Raw genomic sequence first — 25,053 nt, 5'->3', positions numbered from 1 at the left:
GTCCTATATCCAAACCCATTCCTCCATCTACATCTATAAATCTATACTCTAAACCTCCCCCTTATCCTTCTCCTTCTCCTTACCCTCCTCCCCATCCACCCCCCGATTAAACAAAACCCCCACAAAAACACCCCCCTTCCCAACCACACATACCAACAAAGGAACCCCCCTCCCAACCCGCCGCAAAACAGCACCAACCAAACACCCAAGCACCAAACACCCCAAAAACGCCAGCCTCCGATTCCTCCCCCGATTCCTAGCCCTCCAAAGCCTAGCATCAATACCAACATCCACAAGCGCCGCCGTCGCCATGGCAGTCGTAATCTCCGTCATCCCCAACGCCCTTGCCATCGCAACCTGTCCTCCACTCGAGAACGCGAGACACCCGATGACGGCCCTGGCGGCGGGGCCGTCTCGCGTTATCGGGTAGTAGAGTTGGAGTGCTAGGGCGGCGAGGACGGGGATTGTTTGGAGGAGGTTGGAGAGGAGGAGCCAGGAACGGCGATGTGGGCCGAGGTGGTTTCCTAGTTGGCCGAATGTGAGGGTTGCGGTAATGAAGAGGGTTAGGCTGGTGGTTATGTTGGGGAAGCTGTAGGGTGGGGGTTGGTCTGGGGATGGGGATGGGGATGTTGGTGGTGGTGGGGAGAGGGAGGAGGAGGAGGCGAGGCTTAGGGCTAGGAAGATGGTGTTGCCTGTTTGGTTGGAGGCGAAGCAGGTGTAGTCCAGCCAGGTTGAGGCGTCTTGGATGCCGGTTAGGAAGGTGAGGATGAGGAGTTGGGTTTCTAGGAGGAGGTCTGCGCGGATTTCTTGGTTGAGGAAGGCTTTTAGGGGGGAGGGGTGTGGTTTTGAGGTTGGTATTGGTTCTGGTTCTTGGTGGAGGGGTTTCGGTGTTGATGTTGATGTGGTGGACATATTGAGATTTTGATTCTAGGGAGAATGTTAGTATTGAGTTGGTTAGGATTGGTATATGGATGTAGATAGATTTGTATGTACTTACTATCGTCTCGGAAGATGTTAGTTAGTATATGCAGTTGGATACGTAGGCCCTCTACTCGTCGACCTTCTGGGATGGGATGACGAATCGTATAATTGTTATTTAGGACGTGTAGAAGTAGTTGAGGAATTTGCGATTCGTGGAGGATAAGAGGGATGAAGTATGGAGTCGTCAACAATGATTCAATTCATTTATGGCTGTCGCCAAATGACCAAGGCCCGATCAAGTCTGTAAGAAACAAGTCTTCAGCAACCTTAATATACTAGTCCAATCTATTCATCACTCTTTGCTAGAGTGCAGAATCGATCATCCGACATTCCTCGCTGACGTATATCCAAAGAACCCTCGGGAATGCGGGATTCCCTATCCACGGATAGAGTACGAGAGTGGATACAGACAAGCCTGGTAGAATGTCCTGGCTTTGTTCTTAACAATCCTGATTGATCTGGCACTATTGTATATACTCAGTATGCAGTAAAGTCATGGCCATATAGTAGATGATTACGGGTCATAGATCGAGTCTCGTCTAACGCGTCTTTGGGCTAGTCACTGTAATGTTAGGCGTTGGTATGTATAGGATATCAAATATGCCAAAGCGGAAGGCGTTTTGTATAGTAAAGCTTGTCTTTTTACTCGCCGTAAAGTGTCCGATAAGGGTCTCTCCGAGGGAGGTATGCACTTTATAGTTTGTTGCCCTTGCGTCTGGTGGCCACTGAATATAGTGATTCTATGGTTTATAAGACTGACAAGTGATCCATGTCCTCATGATAAGCAAAAAATCGTCGTAGCTATAATTGGCTAGGGATTTTAAACCTTGAATTCATATCATACAGTAGCTCTACAGAAATGTCCTATAGTCATATTATGGGTCGTCGAGTATGACGTCTTGGCGGATTAGCAGGAGAGCACCGAAGCCAGCCAGATCCACTCAAGAACTGCAATTATTTCCCACATGTAGCATTCAATGATAAATAAGTCATCACCAATACGTTCTAGTTGAGTCACAGGCTAAAGTTCAACATTGATGACTATGATACGTTTTGACTGCACGTGATCGAGAATAAGTAGATCCATGGCTTGAATGGAATTTGGCGCGGGTCCAACCTTAAACCATTTGAGCCAACTCAGCCATTAAACCAGAATCGGAGAGTTGACAGACCCTCATTGGAAGCCCCAGAAGGGATAATGCGGTGTGTGACCTGTCAATAGCCCAGCTTGGTTAGAGTTACAGGGGCCTGACTCAGAGCCTCCTCTGCTGCCTGGAACTGGGGGGCCAATGCAACAAGAAACCTGCATCTTATGTCCTTGTGTATTAGTACTTGCCCTGAATCTCTCTTAAAGTAGACAAAATTAAATTCAGTCACGGCCCGTCCAAAAGTAAATGCAAACGACCCAAATCATCTTCATTGGTGCGGCGGACGATTGTATGCTCGTCACTGTTGCGCGGACAGCCTCGCTGTCCTTGAATCTCACACCTTGACTTCCTCGTCTATTCTCACTCTTCCTCCACCCTCACCACCTCACCACATCCTCTTTTCTTTTCCTTTTGCCCATCTATCGGTTTCCCGTTACTTTAATTCTCCCCTGTTGAGCTCCATGTTCTCGCCAAAGCTTTGATTCCCTTCTCGGTCTCCTCAGATCCCATTGATCGCCATGCCGACCAAAGACTTCCAGAGGGATCTGAACGAAGCCAAAACCCCAGGTCAATTCCCACATCTCACTCGTGTCAGGGCCGGTGAAGGTGACGGATCGATTTCTTTTACTTACACAAACCCCGAAGAAGGGGACAGCTTTCACTTCGAAGCCATCGTCGCTGGTACGTTTCCATGTGTTCCGTTCCACAATGGCTCGGGATCGGTGGGTCTTCATCTACTAACCAGTCGCAGATCCCCACGATTACCCCTCCAGCCATACCTTCTTTGTTTACTCCACCTCCGACAATGTCCCTGCCGAGATCACCAAAGCTGTCGACGAGATTATCCCTCAGTCGCAAGGCTTATCAATCCATGATGCACTGTCCACCTTGGACTGCGTTGTCTCAGGCGTAATTCAGGGCTCTACCCCGCAATCTTTCGGCGATGTGGACGACGTCGAAATCCCGAGTGACCAGGACTTTGAAGACGACTTGGAACCCACCGACTGGACAGAGGATGAGGATAGTTTCTTGTCCTCGACCCAAGGATCTACCAAATTTCATGAGGCAATCCGCCGTGACCTACGTGCCGTGAAGCTCGCCGGGTTCAAGGTAGGATATCATGGCGATCTCGCAGGCCTTATCGTCGTGTCCGTGGCCATGCGTATCGCCAGAATGGGTTTATCGGACGAGGCCATGACTGCATGGAATGTGCGGCCTGCCGATTACTTAGTCCTTTTAATCCGCTACGGCCGATACCAGACCATGGAGGATCTGAGCCTGGGCGGTGATTCGAAGATACAGATGCGGGTTGGACTATGTGATTCCTACAAACCTTCGCTCACGAGTACCATCAGCGCTTTTCAAGAGAAGGTCAGCTATAATGACTTGCCGCCAATGGAGGAAACCAAGGACCGCGGCCCACTCTTTCGCGAATTGTTTATTGGCGCGTCACTGGACAAGCTCCTTAATGAGCGATTCCTTCATATTGCAAGGCTTCGATTGAGACACGGGTTCACCTGGACTGGAGCAGAGTTGTTTTTCCAAACTACTCAAGGGAAGTTTATCGGCCCCGATGACACCAGGTCGCCAGAATTCGCCGTGAAGGATATCTGGATCACGCCTGCTCCCAATTTCCTGCAGGCAGATCACTTGGCCGACATGGGTTTATCTCCAGCAAACATCTCGTTCCCTCTCGTAGCCGAGCTGTTTCTTCTACGCCACTTTGTCAAGTGCACTGAGTTTTGTCTCGTTTGTCATTGCAAGACCCATGACGGGTTCGAGGCGCTGAAGCCTTACGTGTGCTCAAACGGGCTTTGCCTGTTTCAGTATATGACCCTGGGCATGGGACCTAGCCTGGAATACGAGATCCGCACTCAGCCATATGTAGTGGATATGCTGATTTCCTTGGCCTACGAAAGGGCCAAATCTGGCCGCCTCTCGGACTTTCCGACTGGGCTTGGACTCAATGTTCCTTGCGCGAGGGTGGCCGGCACACCATGTCCTCCGCCTCTTGATCGAACCGGTCAATCTGGTCTCTCACCCAGGACCAAAAAGACCGAAGAAAGCGACGAGACGCCCGTATTATCCTTTGAAGCCACACTATCAACGACAAAAATGGAGCTCTCTCACGATTTTGCCCCCGGGTCAAGGAGGGCAACTGGATTGCCATTCTCAACCTGCCTAAGCCTGGAGGAGGAGAAAACACAGTCACATGGCATTGTCGAGTACAGCAGGTTTGGGAGACCTCTGGACACGTTGCTCTCTCACGCCCAGTCTGTCATGGTGTGCAGCTGCAAGAAGGTGAGGGCATCGAGAAGTACGCAAGTTCGATACCGGTGGAGTATGTCATCTACGACATGAACTTTGACATGCTCCCGGCAGAAAAGAAACAAAGCACTATCGTCATGCTGCTAGACAATCTGCCCAGTATTGATGCCATGAAAAATTTCCTGGGTCGTAACGATTCGGGCAAGTTGCTTTCTTCCTGGTCCGACATGATAAACCCCGCTGCCTTGGATCTGCTTCGATGGATCGTGGCCTCCAATCGATCCTGCATCTTGCAGGATGGCTCGCAAGAGAATGACCTTGTGTCCGAAATGAAGGGGTTTCTTCAGTTCCGATTGGTTCAAGGGGCACCTGACAAAGAGCAACGGTTCATGGAAGCCGTCAACCAGCATGGCAAAACGGCGTACCCTACCATTTTTGCATGGCATGGCAGTCCATTGTACAACTGGCATAGCATTCTCCGACAAGGCCTGCACTTCAAAGATGTTGCACATGGGCGTTCTTATGGGAATGGGGTGTATCTATCGAATCAATACCATACATCGGTAGGTTATGGAGGCCGCGCCCACGCTTCTGGTAGCTGGCCTCAAAGCATGCTGAGAATCCAGTCCATGATCTCCTTGAATGAGATTGTCAACAACCCGGCCAAATTTGTAGCAACCACCCCGCATTATGTGGTTCAACATCTTGATTGGATTCAACCCCGGTACCTTTTCGTGCAAGTGGTGAAAATTCCTGCCTTCCTCGAAGTGGATGAGCAGACTGAGCCACCTATGCTCTATGCACAGGATCCCAAGTACGAAGTGCATGGTCCTCAGGCACGAGCTATCCAGATCCCCATGTCCGCTTTTAGCAGCAAGCGACGAGCGGCTCTGGCAGCATCGCCCGGTAAATCACCCAGAAAGAAGAAACGAATTTCCACAGGCACGCCAATAAACGTTGTTTATTTTGATGACACGGCGAGCGTTTCAACTGACGTTGAAGATCTCATGATCCTTCTATCTGATGATGAGCATGAGATGGGAAATATTTCTTCCAAGAATAAGAAAGTCGCGACCGCTCCCAAAACCGACTTCATTCCAGGGACATTGAAAGAGGCATCTTTGCCTCTCATTTCACCACCTGCCTACGCGACTAGCTCGGCCACTGCGCTTCTTCAGCGACATCTCCTGTCAACCCTCAAAATCCAAGATAAGGAGCCACTCGATGAGCTGGGATGGTATGTGGATTCATCTCTGATTAGAACGGTCTATCAGTGGATCGTGGAACTGCACACCTTCGATCCAACCATTCCCCTCGCAAAGGATCTCAAAGCTGCCAACCTCACCAGCGTCGTCCTCGAAATTCGCTTCCCACCAAATTTCCCAATGGATCCCCCCTTTGTCCGCATTATCCGGCCAAGGTTCCTCGAGTTTGCCCACGGCGGTGGTGGCCACGTCACGGCTGGAGGGGCCATATGTATGGAATTGCTTACCAACTCGGGCTGGTCGGCCGTGGCCTCGATTGAAAGCCTTTTGCTGCAGGTGCGCCTTGCGATCAGTACCAAGGACCATCCGGCACGACTGGCACATGGTCGGAATTATGATTACTCCGTTGGTGAGGCGGTTGCTGCTTACACTCGAGCTTGTATGGCGCATGGATGGGCGATCCCGAAGGATATGCATGCGATTTCATGGCGATGATTTCTAAATGCTGGCAGTTCAACTGGGAAGCGACATATCATTATCCGAAAGATAGCTTCTGTCTTTTTCTTCTCACGCCCATCAATATCCAGTCACGGGCTCTCAGATTGCGATCATGGTCTTGCTTCGGGGTTTAGATATCTACCAAGCTAAAACATGTTATCTCAAATTCCCATGCCGGTCTAATTCAATATGATTATGTACAGATTAAATCCTTCTTGTAACGCCATGTAAAATCCCATCTCTACCACCCAGAGCAATTCAACTGGTATACTTCCTCATCTCATTCCGCAGCCACCGCAGCGTTCCAACACCCCGAAATCCGATTCCAATACTGCTCCGGATGCAAGCGCATATGTCCAACATGCGGCGAGCCCTCAAACAACTCCAAATCCACAGCCCGATACCCCAACATCTTCACACCAGCCACATTCTCCTCCAAATCCTCAAACCCAATAATCTCATCCTCCTTCGAATACAAATACAACCTACTAGCCGCCCGACTCGTCACATCCTCCTCATTCATAACCCTATTCGCCCACACGCCCGACGGCTCCGACCCCCGCATCTTCTCGAGCAGATAATTCCCCCACAAAAACATCCACCACAACGCTTGCGTCACGATAAACGGCCACGGGAAGAACTTCGCCGTGCCTACCGCCATCGCGCGAGACCACCGGCCCACCTGCGCGGAGAAAACGAGGCCGCCGGGCGTGGAGTCGCAGACTAGGAGCTCGTGCGGCATGGTTTTGTCTTTGCCGTGGCGCTGTTGATACGCGACCATTGCTGCGGCGACGAAGATCCCGCCCGTGTTGGACATGGCGTGTAACAGGACGCGTTCGTCCTGGGTGCCGCCGTCACCGGTTGGTGTGGGGAAGACGGTGTCGATTATGGGCATCATTGCTGCGACGCGGTCGGGGAGGGGTTGGTTTGAGGCGTGTAGGGTTTTGGAGATTGCGACTAGGATGCGGGTGGAGGGGTAGAGGTCGTGGAAGCCGTCGGCGTATTTGGAGACGTGTTTGGGCATGCCGTCGCCCCAGCCGAAGATTATGATTGTTGTTGGGTGGGTTGGGGGTGGGGGGTCGGTGGTTTCGTTGCCATTGCGAAGGTAGATTCGATCTGATAGTGCGGTGAAGCCTGGGAATGGGACTGGTTTGGGTGGCATCGTGTCGGAGGGTATTTTTTTGGTGGATTGAGAAAGGAGAGGAAGGTACAAATAGCTAGCTAGCTAGCTTCAATGGGTTGCGCAGTAATATACTGGAGGTGTTGGCGATGTCGACTAAACAAGTCAAAGTAGTGTTGATAGCGATTATCTTTGATTTAGGGTTCCTGGTTGCTCTTCTTTATAAGAATGATACTCTTCCGCTGGACCCCGGATGCGAAGAAGAAAAAAAAGTCTCCATTTGGCAGTGCGCCGTCGGCGTCAGCGCGTTGGGGTGATCTTCGTACTCCGTAGATATTTTCTGAGCCAATGCCTTTGCAGTGAGTGGGTCGTTGGGAAGAAGATTGACGAGTTGACAAATCGCCGGCCAGAATTGTGCCTCGGCTTTTACTATTTTGGGAAAGATCCTAGATTAGAGATCAGACCCACTTTTGTTATCAGTCAGGGTCGATGCATGTATGAGCTATGATGTATACCGTAGAGATTCTACATATAGAATAAGGAACTAAGGATTCATGAGAGATAATATTGACTGAGAAGTAACTATAGTATACATTCAGATGAATATAATCCCCCTCATCTAATGTCAATTGCATGTGGAACTCGTCGATCGGGCGCGGCAAGAATTCAACGGCGGGGCTATCCCGACGGAAGATTTGAAATTGAATTATCCATGACACGAAGTATGAACATTAAGCCAAGACCAGTTGATTTACTTGAATCATATTCCGCCCGAAAAGAGACAACCCGTATTTGCACGGCCAAGGAAATATTAGCGATAGCAATATACTACAGCTGTGCTAAAAGGTCTAACGAATGGAGAAGACGGCATAAAAGGGTAAAATGGACATGACAGCTACCTAGTGGCTGGAGTATGGTTCTGCGTGGGAGATCGGCATTTCGATGGAGTTTAGTTTGGAATAACCGGGCGAATCGGGCTACAGATGCTGATCCCCCTTGGGGTATGACGTGAGTTTAATGGTTACCGTGCTGGCTTTGTCTCCAAGGACCTAGCGGGGAATGATAAGAAAAAGTACGAGAACATTACATTAGGGTGCTTTGATAATCTCATACTTTCAAACAAAGTCCTTCCACTTGGTTAAGTCTCTGAAATTCACCTCCAGCCCAGGACCAGGAATAGGACATGATCCATGAGACTTATGCCATCGAAGGATCGGCCTGCCTTAGTTCACTAAATTTGGAGATAAAATGAGATTTCTCAAGACGTTCTTAAATTATATTATTTCATTGGCTCACGAAGCTCAAGTTGTTGTAAATGTGAATCAAAATCCAATTCCGACTCCAAATATGACCAATCATTATCAAACATTATATACAAACCCAATTTTCCAACCCCAAAATGTCCCTGTGCACTTAGAGCATACCAGCAATGGCAATAGCAGCGGCAGCTCCAAGCGGCGCAGCGGTAACCATCGCCTTAAACGGACCAGCCGCAGCACCAGACGGAGTCTGTGTCGCCTGGGAAGCAGTGAAAGACGCAATACCGCCAGTAACAAGGATGCCAGCCGTCGTCAACTGATCGGTAGGCATATTCTTATTCGAAGTCGTCGTCGAAGTAGAATACTCAGTGCCGTCAACGGTCCCGCTAGCCGAATAGCTCACAGTGCAAGAAGCAGACTCGGTATAAGACTTCAAATCGCATTTCCACTCCCGAGTCACGGTAATACCATCCTTCCCACTAGCATCGGCAGTGTAGACACCCGTGAAACTGGCAGTAGCGGGTCCCTGAATGATGGTCCAGGGAGTCTTGATGTCGCAGTCGAGTTTGTCTGCGCCGTCCATGCACTTGATTTGGTATGTTGTGGCGAGCGCGTTGATCCCGGCGACGCTGGCGGCGGTGCTTTCGTAGCGGGGGATGAGGATTGTCCAGTCTGGGTATACGATGCCCACGGTGGTGCTGCTGCTGTCGGCGGCGACGAGGGCAGCAAGTGCCGAAGCCAGGAATACTGAGGGGCGCATGATGTGGATGTTGCGCTGGCGAGGTAGGAGATGTATAATTATGTATAGGGAGGTACTTCGTGTAAATAGTAGACTGGTTGGAGTTTTTGACAACAAAGAAAGTGGCCGCTACCTAATAAATCACAAGGGAAGATCTCGTCCGTTCAGCCGCATGTTTTCTCTTGAACCCTCGCGTAAGACCCTCAGACCCCTATTATCGTCTTTGCAAAAGAAGCGCTAACAAGTGAAGCTTCCACGCGAACCAAGCCACTCATCTCGCTGGGCTGCTTTGATTGGCTGTAAGCCAGGACCTCAGCCAAAACTTTCCCTAGAACGGGGTGAACCGCGAAGAATTGATCCAAATGTAGTATTTGAGCCCCGCTACGAGCCAACAGTCATGATTGCTTGGCTATGCCCTGGTCCTGAGTATTCCTGGACTGGAAATTATCTCCGTATGTTCGGGGGTCGCTAAGATCCCTGACTTTTTTCGTCGATGAACAGTCGCATAGTCATTTTTCACGCCCCTATCATCGCTGTAACAAATACTCAAGACCGCTCAACCTGTAGTACTGCGATCAGATGCAAAGTTTTCGGCAAGAGATCATGAGCCGTAAATCGAGAGGAGTCTCGCTAAAACTTTTCATCGGGCCAAGAGGCTTTTATCCTTAGCGCGAGCCACGCCGGACAAACTTGGTGGATCTCAGGGCCAATGCCGGCTACTCCGAAATACGCTAGTCAATAGCCGCAAAACATGACCATTCAGAATTTTAGAACCAAAGTTAGTGAAAAGAGTAGGCTCGGGTGGGCTATTCATAAAAATTGTTCAAATCTGTGCTTCTCGCAGGAAGAGAGAACATCGGAGTTTCGGCGATCTGAAAAACTCAGCCACGGAGCGCAACCTTTGCGCCTCGAGTGGGGGCCAAATTACTTATGGTCTGGTGGCCCACTCAGGGTCTTTTAAGGTACCATTGGTCTCGAACAAGGTCGAATGTGTATAACCTGATGGTATTCTAATATAAGATATCGTACAAATGGGTATATTCAAACTTCATGCACCGCAATTAGTTTATTCTGGATCTCGAATTTCCGGTCCTCTTTCAGGATGCGGCTCCCTCGTTGCATGCGGCCGACTGGTCGAATATGGCTCATCCGTGAAACTCGGTTCATCTTCGAAGACAGATTCATCAACGGCTTCCTCTTCGGGCGTTGGAATTAGATCCATGTGTTCCGGTCGGAAGGTATACAAATACCCTCTTTCGAAATGGATATCCTCCGGGTTGATAACAGGGCTATCAACATCCGGCCACGTAGAATGGACAACCCGCTCGCCCTGCAGAATGTGCTTGATATTAAGCATAGTGCTATACACCACACCCCAGCTAGTAGCAGGCTCCATATGAGCCGCACCGTCGTGTCCACTTTGATCAGTGCCCTTCGAGGACAACCCAGCAGATCGATATGTTCCTGCCAAAGCCGGGAACGGCGCAAAACATTTAAGCAAGCCACTCTCGCACATGCGGCCAAGCTCGATGTCAATCTGGTCGCCGGTCTTGAGCTTATCGGCAAAGCCGGACGGGTTCACGGATAGTGCGGCGAGAACTCGCTGGGCGCCACGGTAGCTCATGGCGTATGCAGGTGTGCAGGCAGCATCTTGTAGGGTGCATACAAGTCGTGTTGTGTCTGGTCTCACATTCTCTGGCGGTTGACGGTAATAGGTTGGGAGATGGGTTGGTTTAAGAAGTGTTGGGTCGTTTGGGATCATGTAGAATGGTTGTTCGGTCTTGCATGAGGCACCGCAATGTCCTAGCCAAAGGATATCCCACTCGTCACCGTATGGAGATTCGGTAGGAGTGTGAACTGTGTCTTGGAGGGTTCGAACGGCGTGTGCGAAGGTTTGTAGTTGAGGTTTGATGGTTATGTCCCAGTCGACGTCGTCCTCGAGTACGAGAGCTGTACGTAGTCCTTGCTGGACGATTCTAGGATATTGTTAGTTAAGACCAAGATATTATCTCGAATCAGATGCATACCGTTGAGCTGCATTGAGATGCGCCCGAAGACAGGCATACTCAGTGGCAGAATGCTCCTGGTTCCAATTCTAGGAAGGTGTTAGCAATCGAATTGAGCCACAGGATCCATCGGTAACGAACATATGGATATGTCTTGGGATTGATGCCTTCAGCATCTACTCCATCGATAAAATCAATCACAAAGCCGGTGAGTGACGATCCCAGAACTAATTGGTCGCGCTTGTCTGTCCGACTCGGCATGTTGATAGCCAAAACTTTGTTGAACTAGAGGCTTGTTAGCAAAAGGAACAGTGACCATAAGTTTTCGCGGTTAGTACCCCTAGTGTAGCATTCATGATATCTTGAATGCTTTCCTGGAACTGTTGCTCCTTCAAGGCCTCCTGCTCTTGTATCCTGTGCTCAGCAACGACCTCAGCATCATTCCATACTGACTGACCCTCCTGTCCTCGCTGGTAATAAAACCTGAGACATGTGAAGGCAAATGTGGCCAGACCTATAAGCGATACGATCCATCGTGCGGACCGTGATTGAAGAGCTGTTAGTCCCATAGTCGGCGATATGTGAATGACCGTATATCGGTCTGCCGGCTGGATTTCGAGAGTATCTAATTAAGAAATTTGGAACTTCATCCCTTTAAAGGAGGGTTAGGAAATGGGCTGCTGTTGATGATCTGCCCCCAATAGAACAGCATCGCCTTAATTAGTCTGACGGGCCAAAAACGTGGCGTGTGGTGAGGTGGAGACCATTGCCGCAGTTTCTAAATGAATCGGACTTTTCTAATCCATTCAAGAAGATAATATGGCGGCAATGGAGGAATTGACGAATTGTAGATATTTGCTAATTGAAATTTGATTCTAATTCTCCCTTTATCTATGTGTCTGGATAGATGTTGTAGTGTTTTGTTCGATTTGGCCCCCACGCTGATGTTCAGCCCCGAAGATAGAGTTGTGCCGATGGTCAATAATTAGAGCAGTACACATTCCCGATTTGGACTTGGTTCTCAGCTGTGGTGATAATTATGGAACTTAAATACTGCTATTACTGTAAACGTCGATCTCAATCATGGCCGTCAACGTGTTGATGAAATCGCCTCAAGCATCCCACACGTGTTCCCATTCTCTTCCGTCCTCTCCATCTCAGCTATTCTCTTTCTTCTCATCTCCGTATCCCTCGACAGTGGACAAGAGTCAAAAGAGACAGATTATTATGAATCTGTATTCAAGTGAATGGCTACTTGCTGGCCCTCGACCTCGCTACATGGAACTGACTCATTACATGGTTCGCGCTGCCAGGGGTCAAAAATCCGAAGTTGGCACTGAAACCCATCAAGAAACACTCACGATGCTGCCATACTCGATGCAGAGGGTCTTCCAGTTCATGAAACCCCGGCCTTCAACGCCTCTTTCAGGAACGACTGCGAGGCTATGACACTAGCGTCTTCATTACCGGACAGGGGCCATGATTTATCCAATAAGCGGCAGTTCCTGACCCTAAGTGGACCTATCGCGAGCACTAAATGGGGATAACCGAACTGAAGCCTCATGTTGCAGCCAGTCAGGAACGCGCTTTCGCTTTGTCCACGGAGGAAAAAACTGACTAGCAGAGCCTCAGTCGCGATTTCAGGGTTTCCGACCGTACGGAGCGCGACATTGCGTTGGCACAGTGCAATTTCCCCCTCCTTCAGACCGGAAAAGCCTCCGACCCATTAAATTTAGCACTAGGATGCGCTATGGGCTTATGGCCCGGCACATAAAAACATGGCTCTCCCCTATCGGTCCTTGAGGCTCGTAAACATTGCCTTGGGTCTCCAACATGCGCGGGGTTAACTGGAAGGCGACTATTGCAGTCGCCCTGCTAACTGGCAGTGCGTCTGCAATCGACTTGAATGTCAACGATGAGAGTGAGTAGCCTCCTGGATTTATCCCATATTTACCACCAAAATCAAAGCTGACGTCAGAAAGCATCCGTCAAAAATGCCGCTAGCGTGGCTGCGAAAAACACCATCTCGTTGTACGACGACCGAAGCGCGACGAATATCCCCGGCAAACTGGATGGCGGCTGGTTCGAGGGTGGCGTTATGTTCGACGCCTTGATCAGGTACTGGTACTATACTGGTGACTCTTCCAACAACGATGCCGTGAGCGATGGAATGTATTGGCAACGCGGAGACAACGACTTCTTCCCCTCGAATTACAGCCAGTATCTTGGAAACGATGACCAAGCGATGTGGGCTCTTGCTGCCATGACCGCGGCCGAGTTGAATTACCCTCAGCGATCGACGATGCCGTCCTGGATCACCCTTGCGGAGAATGTGTTCAACGAGCAAATTGGTCGTTGGGATGAGGATAACTGCGACGGTGGCATGCGCTGGCAGATCTGGGCCTACGAGGCTGGCTACACTACAAAGAACGCTATTACCAATGGCGGCCTGTTTGAACTCGCCGCTCGTCTGGCTCACTTCACCAACAATCAGACCTATTCCGACTGGGCGGAGAAGATTTGGGATTGGAGTGCCACCAGCCCGCTGTTGAACAATGCCACCTGGACCATCTATGATTCAACCTCTTGTGAGAACGACTGCGCCACCAAAGGCAGCCTTCAGTGGTCCTACAATTACGGTGTCTACGTGACCGGCGCCGCATACATGTACAACCTGGTAAGTCAGGAAACTAAGATTCTCGAAGAAGCTAACTACCAAAGTCGGGTAGCAATAGTGCCAGACCGCCAGCTAACAATTAAGCAGACAGATGGAAACACCAAGTGGAAGTCCGGACTCGACGGTCTCCTGAACTCAACATCCAAGTTCTTCCCAACCCACGGCTACAACGGCGACGACGGCACGATCATGGTCGAGACCGCCTGCGAGCCCACCAAGGTGTGCGATAGGAGCATGGAGATCCTGAAGGGCACCTTTATTCAGGGTCTTGCCCAGATTACCGTAGTTGCCCCTTACACCTCGTCAAAGATCCTCCCACTGCTGCAAGGCTCCGCGACCGCTGCGGCAAAAACCTGCACCGGAGGCACCTCGAAGACTCTTTGCGGTGCTCGCTGGTACGAGGAAACATTTGAGAATAACGGCGACATCGAGAATCAGGTGGCTGCCCTCTGCCTCTTCACGTCTAACCTGGTTGCATTCAACTCCCACGCCCCTGCCACGCAGTCTACTGCTTCGAACAGCACGGTCACGAGCAGTGGTGGAAATGGCACCACTACGAGCTCGGGTGCTGCAGCGGCTACCAAGACTGGCAGCAATGCCGGTAACGTGCTCGCCAGCAGCTCCGTGGGCATCACCACTGCAGTGTTCGCAGCTCTTCTCGCTCTTTTCTAAGCCCTTGATCTCATACAAATGATCAAGGCTTATTATTTCCTTTCTTGTCTGTATTATTAGTGAAACATACACCGGGAACCACCCCCATTTTATACCCAGATATCAAACCAGAACCTCCTCCAAACATGAGCAACCTTTTACCATTCAAACACAAATGAAAACATCGGGGATCATGTAATGCCAAGTATATTCCCCTCCCCGCATAGCAACATCGCCAAGCGAGACATATTTCCCCAGATGCCCGAATGAAGCCACGCAATTATCGTGCTGCAGAGGCATCAACTAGTGACGACTCTAAAGATGGAGCTCGGCGATGGAAAGGGGCATCAATTGGCTAGACATCGCCGACCCCAACCATCACTAACCGATACTCCATGGGGGCGGGTCGACTTTTCCGGGGTGTGGGTTAGAGCCCAAGTATTCGGGCCTTGAGCTCGGAAGGTTCGGGTCAATAACGATGAGACTACGTTAGCAGTATCACGGATGGAGATTGTTTTTGTACATGTCGATCGCAGCATAGTCAATTTTCAGATATAGTATCTCTGTTATCTTTTTGGGGATTATTAGCCGCGACCGTTGCGTAGTGACGAAGTGTGCGGGCCGAATTCGCTGGTGTTTTCGGGCTTGGTATCGGAGGAAAGCCGGATGAATGGAACCATCACTTTCTTTATGGCGGTCGTTTGTTTTCTATGGAGTACTATATTTGGGTTGCTCCGAGCTTTTGGCTTTGAAAAATTCTTCCGGCTCGCTACTTTTACCCTCATAGCGCGCACCTTCGAAATCAGACCACATAGCATTACCCACTAAAGATAAGAATCTACCTCAAAGAAAGATTCCTTTGGTTTTTAACTCAGTAGATCTTGATCTGTCGCGCAGCAGCACGTTAAGCAGCACAAATTCACAAGTATTCTGGGACATAGACCAATCAGAATGATTCCGATATTCAACCCTCTTGCTAGTATATAAGCTTGGACTTTGTAAGCTCCACCTTACCATGGCAGGAAGGTCGTGGCATAGCTTGGCCATGCCCAACTTTAATTATTGCGACCAGCGTTGGGGGCTTGGGGCTTGTGGCGTGTGGCTTGTCCCAAGATATCGGAGGCCCAGGCAACCCTTCTAGAAGAAACTGACCACCGGGGCCTTGCACGTCTACCACAAGCTCGTCCACGGTTACCAAGAGCCTAGCCAACCAGTCTTGGACAGAAACGGGTCTAGCTCCCGAGAATCGCACGGTTTTTGATGCCCGAGAGGCGCATCACTGAGGGCAAATATCGGGTAGATTCCGGACCTGCAGGACGGTACACCCCTTGGTAGGCTGACCCCTTGAGTAGGCTGCTTTGTACACCGGTGAGAAAGTGCCATTATCTGTTACATAGGCAGATTTGGTCAGATTTGAGTGAGAGATAGCAATTCCTTTCTGGGCGTGGCCCACGGCTCCACTGTGACCCAGTCGTATCTGTAGGTAGATAGGAGCAACCTCCTATTCGAGCCAGTCAGTGAATACGTGGCGAGAAGTGTTGAAACCATTATCATCAATGCGAGCATCATGACCTCGTCTCTCCAGTCGTAGTCTCTTCTCCAGAAAATCCCAGCATTTTCCCCATGTTGCGCGAAAAAAATCGGTCGATGTACCCCGAACATGGCGACTTCCCCCGCGCCCGGTGGGTAAGCCTTCGAGAGTCAAGACCCAATAAGGTTCGGCGGTCAGGTTAAGCTCTGGGGCTTGCGATGCTTGCAATGATTCCGTGTTTCGTCGGACCGCGCTCCCTGATCGACAACGATGGACAGACTCTGCCGGTGAGTGGCCAAACCCGCCGATTCGGTGTCGAAGGCCAATCATGACCCCGGCATGTTATCGCCTCCACGGGGCCTCCGGGACACTTTCCTGCACTTGGCTGGATCTCTTTGAATATGCTATGATCCATTTACCCCAAATCCATTACCTAACAGCCGCCTGATTGCTAAACTCCCCGCGTTGTAACTTGTTCGGGGGGTCGTGGAGATGGAAAGAGACTCGGGCGGAAGGTAAGATTCGAATTGGCTGGTGGTCATACCGAACTCGGCTTATTTGTTTCCATGTCTGTCCCTCTCTTTTTTTGTAAAGGTCTCAGATCGTCCCTTTTCTTTCTCATCTTGCACTGCACACATCTCTGCAGAGCAAACCTCTGTCATTATGGACGAAAAACACCTCGATGATGATGCCCAGTTGGCCCAGATGGGCCACAAGGCGGAGCTGAAGCGGCACTTCTCTTTGCTGTATGTGTATCGGTTTTGGATGCGTTGGATCCTCAGAGCAGGGCTGATCAATTTGATTTATTTTTTTAGGTCGATGCTTGGTCTCGCTTTTGCCATTCTCAACGTACGTATTGGGCTGATATTGATCTACGAGAATGAAGAATTGACAACTAACAACGTTATTCCACAGTCATGGACTGCGCTGTCAGCCAGTCTGTCCCTCAGTTTGCCCTCTGGAGGTAGCGTGAGTGTTGTTTGGGGTAAGGTACTCCTGAATCTGGGGAAATTTCAGCAAAATATTGACCTTGTCTCGCATAGGTCTGGTGACTGCCGGTATTTGCAATCTGTGCATGGCTGCCTCTCTTGCCGAGTTCCTTTCCGCCTATCCTACGTGAGTTTTCAAATATTTCATGCAGGCTTAGATTTTATCAGCATAATTAACCCCTGTGACAGTGCTGGAGGTCAATACCATTGGGTTGCTGGTAAGTGGAAACAACCAATTTATATGACAAGCTGATGCATTTTACTCACACTGGGTTTTTTTTCACAGTCAGTAAGTATTCATCTTGGAGAATTGACCCTGGAATGAGCCCGAACTAACCGGATTGCAGTTTCTTGGGAGCGATGGATGCCAATTCTATCTTGGATCACGGGCTGGGTCAACTGCTCTGGCTGGGTCGCCTTGGTAGCTACCGGCGGATTGCTTGGCTCCCAGCTGGTCCTGGGCGTTATCTCCCTGATGAACCCGGTAGGTACTATGCGTGCGTATTCGATGGACTAGTCTCTAATTACTGTCTACTTTCAGGAGTACGAGGCCCAGCGCTGGCACCAGTTCTTGATCTACGTTGCCTACAACATTGCCGGATTTGCGATCAACAGTCTCATGAACAGAATACTCCCTCACTTCAACAAGGCTGCCTGTGAGTTCGGCTTTCAAGGGTATACGTCTAGCCCTCGACTAATTGTTCGTCAGTCATCTGGTCGCTTACTGGATTCGCCGTTATTTGCATTACGGTTCTCGCATGTGCCGCGCCGAACTACAACTCCGGAGAGTAGGTCTTAACCAAAAAAGAGGTTTACTGGGTATGTTGGCTAACAAGAATAGCTTCGTCTTCCGCGGGTTCATTAATGAAACTGGCTGGCCCGATGGTATTGCCTGGCTGCTTGGAGTAAGTTTCTTCCAGTCAACTAGTGTTTACCATGCTAACCCACCGACAGCTTCTGCAAGGTGGTCTTGGTGTGACTGGATTCGTAAGTATTTCTCTAGCGCCATGCGACTTGACGACATAACTAACAAAGATCTAGGATGGCGTTGCCCATATGATCGAGGAAATCCCCAACCCATCAGTGGAGGGCCCCAAGATCATGATTGCCTGTGTCGGTATCGGTACCGTCACTGGAACCATCTTCCTCGTCGTTCTGCTATTCGTCGCTGGTAACATCAACGATATCATCGAGTCTTCGGCCGGTCCTCTCCTGGCCATTCTGAAGAACGCCACCCAGAACAATGCTGGCGCGATCTGCCTGTTGATGTAAGTAACCAGGCCCCAAATTCGCTCAAGTTTTGATGCTGACCAATCTAAGCTTCCCTCTCGTTTGCATGCTGTTTGCGACAACAGCCATCATGACGACTAGTAGTCGTATGTGCTACGCTTTTGCCCGCGATGGTGGTCTACCATTCTCGCGCTTCTTCTCCCAGGTCCACCCCAAGTTGAAGGTGCCTCTGAACTCGCTCATCCTCAACCTGGTTCTCGTCATTGTTTTCGGCCTCATTTTCTTAGGCTCCAGCAGGTAAGATTCGGATATCCCCTTCATCATGGATTAAAGCTAATACCAAATAGTGCTTTCAATGCCATTGTGTCTTCGTCAGTTGTCTTGCTGGACCTTGCCTATGGTATTCCCATTGCCATCAACTGCCTGCGTGGACGCAACACTCTCCCCGAGCGGGCCTTTGTCCTCCCCAACTGGTTTGGCTGGATCCTGAACATTGTAAGAGAAAATCATTCCTACTGTTTTATCTGATTCACTAACGACTTCTAGATCTCTCTCGCGTATGTCTCCTTGACGACCATCCTTTTCCTCTTCCCCCCCGACCTTCCTGCTACTGGCAGCAACATGAGTAAGTGCACCATCCAATTTATAATTCTCACAGTTCCCTACTAATCGAGATCCAGACTACTGTGTCGCTGCCTTTGGTATCGTCTTCGTCATTTCCACCATTACATGGATCGTCGATGGTCGCAAGAACTACGTGGGGCCCCGAATCGAGGTGGAAGTGCTTTCTGGTCAGGCTGGTGAACATGCGGATCAGCCGCCGATTCCCATGATTGAACAGAAGGCTTAGATACCTCGGGTACTTTCTGTAGCAATAATTTTAGCGAATGAAATATTCACCTGTTAGCTGTTATCTAGCACTGAGATTGCCCTTTGAAAAATTGCCAAGACGTGTATACTCCGAGAATGGCACGTGATACCTTAGTCCTCCAATATTGTATTACGTCAAGGAAAATATGCCTGAGGCTTCACTTTCCCAACAATCCACAGCAGATCTGAGACTCCGTTGAACTTGCAATGGGCTGATTTTGACACAAGCTCACACGGATTCCCATTGACTCAAGCCCCAATCTTCTAGGGGTCGCGACATTTGCCTTCTGGCGAGGCTCAATAAGCGTGTACCACAACGCGGGGAGTTACACCTTGGATCAAATTGGACTTCCCCACCATCGAACAACGCAGCACAGCAACACCATTGATCCAACGCAACGATGTTCCAAGTTCCGTCCTTCAAATCTTTTAAACTCTTCTCATGGGGTGAGAAGCAGGCTATTGATTTGCCACCCGTCAAGGCCCATGACCTTGAAAATGCCCAGGAAAAGAATGCAAGGGCGTTGAAGCACCTGCTCAAGCTCAACCATGCCAATCATGCCATTCTATGTAACAACCGAAAATTCCATAATCATGCCCCTCATGTAAGATTTAATTGATCTTTCCCTATGTTTTTTGATTGGCTGGGCGTGCTGACTGACTTACTCTCTAGCTTCTCAGTGCCGCGTATCTGCACGGTGCGGACGCTGATGATCTCACTCGGCTTTACGAATCAGAGTCTAAATTGCTCGAGGAATGGGATGATTCACCTGCTGAAGTAACAGATGAGGATTGGAGAGATCACTTGGGACGACGAGAGTATGTTTCCACCAGGCTTGCCTGATCATGCGCTTGCTAAACTATAACGAATAGATATCAAAAGGCATTTGTGGACTTCTTTGAAGATGAATTAGTTCGGTTTGGCTACGACTGGAAACAAGTCGTAGCAGAGTATCTTTTCTCGGGCGAAGAGCCGGTTTTCCATTCTATCATGGCTGACCGTATGTTGATCCTCTCGTTCTTGTAAAATGCCTTGCACTACTAACCTTAATAACCAGTTGGTCATCCATTGATCCATCTTGCCTATGCCTATGAAATGTCTAGTCGTGAGGTTGCAATGGAAGCTCTGGGAATGGCGGTGGTCGGCTACAACAAGATACACAATTATCTGGACAACCCTGTACTATCACAAGCCGAGGCATCCTACCACTCAACATCACTATTCGAGATCATCCAAAGAGTCCGATCAGACAAGAAGCTCGATGGTCTCTTCGCTACTCCAGGGGACCACAACATCGAGAAGCTCTTCGACAACTATGAAGCTCTTCTCCTTGACCACTGGAACGCATGGCAGATCGAAAATCCAGTCGAGCAGTTCCGCGAGAGCCAGGAGCTCGCCGTCGCACTGTTTATTGCAACACACAAAGACTCAAGCGAGACCTACGATTTCTTCTTCGTTCACGTACTAACCACCAGCCACGCAGTGCGCGTGATGCTTCCTTGGATTCCTGCCAAATTCCAAATCCCTCTCGTTCGTCAATGGTGGCTTGTTACGTTGACAGCATTTATAGCCCAAATGCGCCCGGAGATAAATATGGACACGATTCGTGACTACGATCTTAAGGGAAGGGATTGGACCTGGATTGCGGAGAAAGTTGTCAAGGGAGAGAATTCGACTGATTCGCATTATGCAAAGGCTCTTAGAGCGCTTCAGGAATGTGCATCTACCTGGGCTGACCATGATAACTTCTACTTGAAGGCGGCTGTGAAGTTTGCGGATGAGTTTAATGGGTGGGGTGGCTTTGTCTAATGGTAGTGGGCATCTTTGTATCTATTGGCGTTGAATTCAATGAAAACTAAGCAACATTATCAACATTTATATCATGGAGACTTTTGGATGTCATGTCTCCTCAGGCAAATAGTGAACTCTCTCATAATGCTATCTGTTTTCGAGTCTCTTCCCTGGCGAAATTCTCCCACCGTTCCCACGAAAGACTGTAATCAATAGTATCCCTCCATAGGTCATCCAGATCACTCCCTGGAGGTAAATCCTTCCCATTCCCAGTCTTCGCCCTAATCCTCCCCTTCACAAACCTCATATGCCAAGGCACAACGCCAACTCTTTCAAACCCCATCTTCTCCGCAAGCCTCGCGCTCGCAAAATTCATCGTACTAGCTCGCCAATGAACTCTGCGCAAACCAAGACCACCTTTCTCAGAGGCCTCTAGACTATAATGCAAAGCCAGCCCGACGGCATTCTTTGCAACGTGCGTACGCTGGAAAGGTGGTAAAATGATAATAAAGCCGATTTCGGTGCAGAGATGTGTATCTGATGTCCGGACTAGACTGATAGTACCGGCGAGCTCGCCTTCGGGGTCATCAATAGATGGTGGGCGAGTTCGGTCGATTATGGCGAAGGCGAATGAGGTGGGATTTGAGAATGAGAGGAGTGATGTTTGAGATTCTGAGTAGAACTCGGCTTTGAGGGCTTCTTCTGAGTCCCAGGGCCCCATGGGCATGTGTGTGTATAGTTCTGGGTGGGCGGATGAGAGGTTGAAGAATGTGTGGGTGTGGTGGTCTGGGTTGAAGGGGATGAGTTTGATGCGGTCGTTGGAGGCCTCGCGGATGGGAAAGAGGAAGGCGGATGATTGGGTCATTTTGTGAAGGCAAAATCTAGTTCTTGGAGATCGTCTTTTTGAGGGTTGGCTATCGAAGCTTGAGTTATTGGCTGTAGATATATAGGTTCCAGCCGGTGATCGCTTGCCTTCGTATTCTCGTAGGGTCGTATCAGATCCTTGAAGATATCGCCGATATACGGCACTTGCCTATTTGAGGCATTTTGTGGACATATGTGCATAGATGAAGGGGCAACCCAGTTGCTTAGGTCAGGTTAGTCCAGGCAGACTCTTTAGATAACGAAGCATCGCAGGTGATGTATTTGGCTCGCATATAAGAATCGCTCTGCGTCTATGATGGTAGCGAAGAAATGTTACAATAACATTCGGACAAGGTTCACCTTTCTAGGGAACTTCTCACATCGACCTGCCCTCTTAAGCTAGACCATAAATATAAAACACAGAAGTATAGCATTTCTGGACATTCTTGCAGATGGAATATGAAGTCTCTAGTTCGCGTGAACAATATGGGCGATTATTACGGGCGTATTTCGAGACGATTTGAGAACTTGAAACTCTGCTGTACGTCAAGTCTGCGATCCAAAGCCTGGTATTAGATATACCAATTTTTCAGTTATCAAGTTGTTCCATATTATTGATGTGCTCTAGTCCGTATTATATGGGCATGTAATGATGAGTTGTCCTTGAAGTATGCCGTCATATCAGAGCGACCCCGCCGTAAAATACAATACAGTCCCCGTAATCCGATTCGAACGTTCCCAACGAGTTCGTGGAGAGCTCACCAATACGCAACCAGCTGAAACAATCAGGCCACTCAAGTACGTCAGAGGGCCCCACGAGTTGCTAGCGAGAACTTTCCTCGCCGAGTCACCCACCCTTCTTGATCTAATCAACCCTCATTCTCCCAATTCCATTGCCGGAGATCGACATGAGTCAGCAAATCCCCCAATCCATCGAAGCTATATTCGAGAACAACAAGAAATGGGTATCCACGAAAAAGGTTGAAGACCCGGCCTTCTTCGAGAAGCTCGCTGCGGGGCAGACACCGGATTACCTGTAGGTCGAACCTAGCGTCACCGTCATACACCAACCCCTTTGTCCAATTGCTCACAACTACCAGATATATCGGCTGCAGCGATAGTCGTGTCCCCGCCAACGAGATCATGGGCCTCGAGGCCGGCGAGGTCTTCGTTCACCGCAACATTGCCAACCTCGTGCCCAACATCGACCTCAATGTGATGTCGGTAGTCAATTATGCAGTGCGACACCTAAACGTAAAGCATATCATCGTTTGCGGCCACTACAATTGCGGGGGCGTCAAAGCCGCCCTGACACCGACCGACCTGGGCTTGCTGAATCCCTGGCTCCGAAACATCCGGGACGTGTATCGTCTGCACGAGAAGGAATTGGATAAGATTGAAGACGAAGCCAAGCGATACAACCGCCTGGTCGAACTCAATGTCATTGAGTCTTGCAGGAATGTTATCAAAACTGCTGCTGTCCAACAGAGTTATCGTGATAATAAGTATCCGATCGTTCATGGTTGGGTGTTTGATCTACGGGATGGTCTTCTCAGGGATCTTCACATTGATTTTGAGAATATGCTAGAGGATGTGATGAAGATCTACCACTTGTCTCCGGGTTCTGGTCACTCGGAGACTTCTGGTGGTGCTTGATCGTTGGTGGAAGAGCCTTATCAACCCACTGCCAGTTGCCGGGGTGGAATGCAATACAGGGATTTGCGGTGCATAAGAACTCTTCAAGGATTCAAGGAAACAAAAAAGAGTGGTATATTGAACGGTATATCGAAACGAGACAAATGCGATGAAGCGAAATAAAGCAAACCCCCTCCAGTCTAATTATGGTTCCTCGGTAGCTTCATTCACTGACAGCGCCCTCCCAATTGTCGGATCGTAAACGATTCCATGTAAATCCAAATGTCCCCGCCTCGTCGCATCAGCCACTTCCGAGATATTGCGCAAAGAGCGCAATTGTTCCAGTATATTCAATTCGACAAAGGCGCTGTCCCGTTCGATCATAGGTAGTCGGTCGATATCGTGCCGATGTTTCGCGTGGAGGGAATCAAGCTTCCTGTTGAAAACCTTTAGCTGAATCCCAGAATCTATGGCCCAAAAAAGACCAAAACTTACCTCAACCACGGACCTGGCAAGCCATTTCTCGACGTTGCTTTGACAATACCACAACCATAATGGCCACATACGACGATGTGTTTGACCCGCAGGTCAACGACTGCATGTTTCACCGAGGTCTCGCAGGACAGATCACCATCAATAATCATGTTGCCGAGATTTCGATGCTCGAGCATCTCGTCAGGAAGAAAGTCCAGAATCGTCGTCTCTTTGCAGTCGCTATCTGAGCAGCCTATCCAGAGAATCTGTTTCTCTGATTGCTGCGGGCGCGGTATGAAGTTCGCACCAATCGTCCTCGTCGCATAATTCACGCTTCGTTGATTATCCACCGTCTCAGAAGGGACGGGGTTGGTAGCAGCGTCATTGAACATTCGGATCGGCATCTTGATTCTTGGGCTTACACAAACGAAGTGCCTGCCTGTGTTGAAAACTTGACGGTAAAACATTTATAATGGAAGGAAAAACTCCGGGAATCCTCTCAGTATATACGGCCGAAGGGGGAGATGGTTTCGGCTTGGTGGGCAACTTCAGGGCGGCGAATGCCGGGGCGCGAGTTTCATCGTGAGGGATTCGTATTTAATGGTAAATCGATGAAAGGGGGCCTTCACCCGGACTTCAAGAACGATGATTGTGGGGTCTAACAACACTTATTGGGAGAATCGAATCCATGTTTAGATGCGAATGGTCGCTCAGATTGGACAAACCTTCTGCGTGGGGGTCTAGTTCGCCGTTGTTTGACCCGCTTTGAAGCTCATTTACTGGACAGAACTCCGCAACGTAGATGTTGAAGGCCGAGAAATTGCCGTATTCTTTGTGATGGCGAATCAGGACTCACCGTCGGATCCGAGAGATGGCTGTGGGGCAGGTTTTCCGTGAGGTTTCCGACGCCGAGGTCAGGAACGAGCAGAGCATGTCACCGAGAACCAGAGCCCGATTCAATGATAAACTGGAAGATATCGCATTTCGAGTCATAAATATGCTATACATATTACAGTAGTTGAATATTCTTTTTCATGTTTAGCTGCTCGTTGAGCGAACACTCCTTAAAACCTCATACTGCGCTCAAGGGCCGACCCACTCTCATACTTCGCAAAC

The 25,053-nt window shown here is 49.5% G+C and overlaps 11 protein-coding genes across 11 annotated transcripts; 5 read left to right on the top strand and 6 right to left on the bottom strand.

Moving 5' to 3' along the window:
- Nucleotides 1-48: 48 nt before the first annotated feature.
- N7496_005128 (YoaK family protein) lies at nucleotides 49-912 on the bottom strand (the record flags this gene model as incomplete). The annotated part of the gene is made up of 1 exon (XM_056698057.1): nucleotides 49-912. One exon carries the CDS (start codon nucleotides 910-912, stop codon nucleotides 49-51), a length of 864 nt encoding a protein of 287 aa, XP_056556582.1.
- A 1,735-nt stretch (nucleotides 913-2,647) lies between these two features.
- N7496_005127 (putative ubiquitin conjugating enzyme) lies at nucleotides 2,648-6,097 on the top strand (the record flags this gene model as incomplete). Its single annotated transcript, XM_056698056.1, has 3 exons — nucleotides 2,648-2,822; nucleotides 2,881-4,152; nucleotides 4,251-6,097. 3 exons carry the CDS (start codon nucleotides 2,648-2,650, stop codon nucleotides 6,095-6,097), a joined length of 3,294 nt encoding a protein of 1,097 aa, XP_056556581.1.
- Nucleotides 6,098-6,380: 283 nt separating this feature from the next.
- N7496_005126 (uncharacterized protein) lies at nucleotides 6,381-7,262 on the bottom strand (the record flags this gene model as incomplete). The annotated part of the gene is made up of 1 exon (XM_056698055.1): nucleotides 6,381-7,262. The coding sequence occupies one exon, from the start codon at nucleotides 7,260-7,262 to the stop codon at nucleotides 6,381-6,383; it is 882 nt and encodes a 293-aa protein (XP_056556580.1).
- A 1,371-nt stretch (nucleotides 7,263-8,633) lies between these two features.
- Nucleotides 8,634-9,239, bottom strand: N7496_005125 (uncharacterized protein; the record flags this gene model as incomplete). The annotated part of the gene is made up of 1 exon (XM_056698054.1): nucleotides 8,634-9,239. The coding sequence occupies one exon, from the start codon at nucleotides 9,237-9,239 to the stop codon at nucleotides 8,634-8,636; it is 606 nt and encodes a 201-aa protein (XP_056556579.1).
- A 1,045-nt stretch (nucleotides 9,240-10,284) lies between these two features.
- On the bottom strand, nucleotides 10,285-11,793 carry N7496_005124 (uncharacterized protein; the record flags this gene model as incomplete). The annotated part of the gene is made up of 4 exons (XM_056698053.1): nucleotides 10,285-11,194; nucleotides 11,246-11,313; nucleotides 11,366-11,509; nucleotides 11,563-11,793. 4 exons carry the CDS (start codon nucleotides 11,791-11,793, stop codon nucleotides 10,285-10,287), a joined length of 1,353 nt encoding a protein of 450 aa, XP_056556578.1.
- Nucleotides 11,794-13,057: 1,264 nt separating this feature from the next.
- N7496_005123 (glycoside hydrolase family 76 protein) lies at nucleotides 13,058-14,573 on the top strand (the record flags this gene model as incomplete). Its single annotated transcript, XM_056698052.1, has 2 exons — nucleotides 13,058-13,145; nucleotides 13,207-14,573. 2 exons carry the CDS (start codon nucleotides 13,058-13,060, stop codon nucleotides 14,571-14,573), a joined length of 1,455 nt encoding a protein of 484 aa, XP_056556577.1.
- A 2,173-nt stretch (nucleotides 14,574-16,746) lies between these two features.
- On the top strand, nucleotides 16,747-19,152 carry N7496_005122 (GABA permease GabA; the record flags this gene model as incomplete). Its single annotated transcript, XM_056698051.1, has 16 exons — nucleotides 16,747-16,829; nucleotides 16,899-16,932; nucleotides 16,999-17,068; nucleotides 17,127-17,199; nucleotides 17,262-17,290; nucleotides 17,359-17,361; nucleotides 17,420-17,556; nucleotides 17,614-17,728; nucleotides 17,782-17,860; nucleotides 17,914-17,977; nucleotides 18,027-18,059; nucleotides 18,114-18,340; nucleotides 18,393-18,599; nucleotides 18,650-18,797; nucleotides 18,849-18,927; nucleotides 18,983-19,152. 16 exons carry the CDS (start codon nucleotides 16,747-16,749, stop codon nucleotides 19,150-19,152), a joined length of 1,551 nt encoding a protein of 516 aa, XP_056556576.1.
- A 421-nt stretch (nucleotides 19,153-19,573) lies between these two features.
- On the top strand, nucleotides 19,574-20,982 carry N7496_005121 (questin oxidase family protein; the record flags this gene model as incomplete). The annotated part of the gene is made up of 4 exons (XM_056698050.1): nucleotides 19,574-19,777; nucleotides 19,846-19,991; nucleotides 20,046-20,173; nucleotides 20,231-20,982. 4 exons carry the CDS (start codon nucleotides 19,574-19,576, stop codon nucleotides 20,980-20,982), a joined length of 1,230 nt encoding a protein of 409 aa, XP_056556575.1.
- A 121-nt stretch (nucleotides 20,983-21,103) lies between these two features.
- Nucleotides 21,104-21,829, bottom strand: N7496_005120 (GNAT family N-acetyltransferase; the record flags this gene model as incomplete). The annotated part of the gene is made up of 1 exon (XM_056698049.1): nucleotides 21,104-21,829. The coding sequence occupies one exon, from the start codon at nucleotides 21,827-21,829 to the stop codon at nucleotides 21,104-21,106; it is 726 nt and encodes a 241-aa protein (XP_056556574.1).
- A 907-nt stretch (nucleotides 21,830-22,736) lies between these two features.
- Nucleotides 22,737-23,484, top strand: N7496_005119 (carbonic anhydrase; the record flags this gene model as incomplete). The annotated part of the gene is made up of 2 exons (XM_056698048.1): nucleotides 22,737-22,864; nucleotides 22,929-23,484. 2 exons carry the CDS (start codon nucleotides 22,737-22,739, stop codon nucleotides 23,482-23,484), a joined length of 684 nt encoding a protein of 227 aa, XP_056556573.1.
- Nucleotides 23,485-23,667: 183 nt separating this feature from the next.
- On the bottom strand, nucleotides 23,668-24,341 carry N7496_005118 (putative carbonate dehydratase; the record flags this gene model as incomplete). The annotated part of the gene is made up of 2 exons (XM_056698047.1): nucleotides 23,668-23,899; nucleotides 23,959-24,341. 2 exons carry the CDS (start codon nucleotides 24,339-24,341, stop codon nucleotides 23,668-23,670), a joined length of 615 nt encoding a protein of 204 aa, XP_056556572.1.
- Between the last annotated feature and the right edge of the window lie 712 nt (nucleotides 24,342-25,053).

This window comes from Penicillium cataractarum (assembly GCF_028827025.1).
Source record: "Penicillium cataractarum strain IBT 29864 chromosome Unknown utg000004l, whole genome shotgun sequence".
NCBI classification, from domain to species: Eukaryota; Fungi; Ascomycota; class Eurotiomycetes; order Eurotiales; family Aspergillaceae; genus Penicillium; species Penicillium cataractarum.
This window is presented reverse-complemented; position numbering and strand designations above follow the sequence as displayed.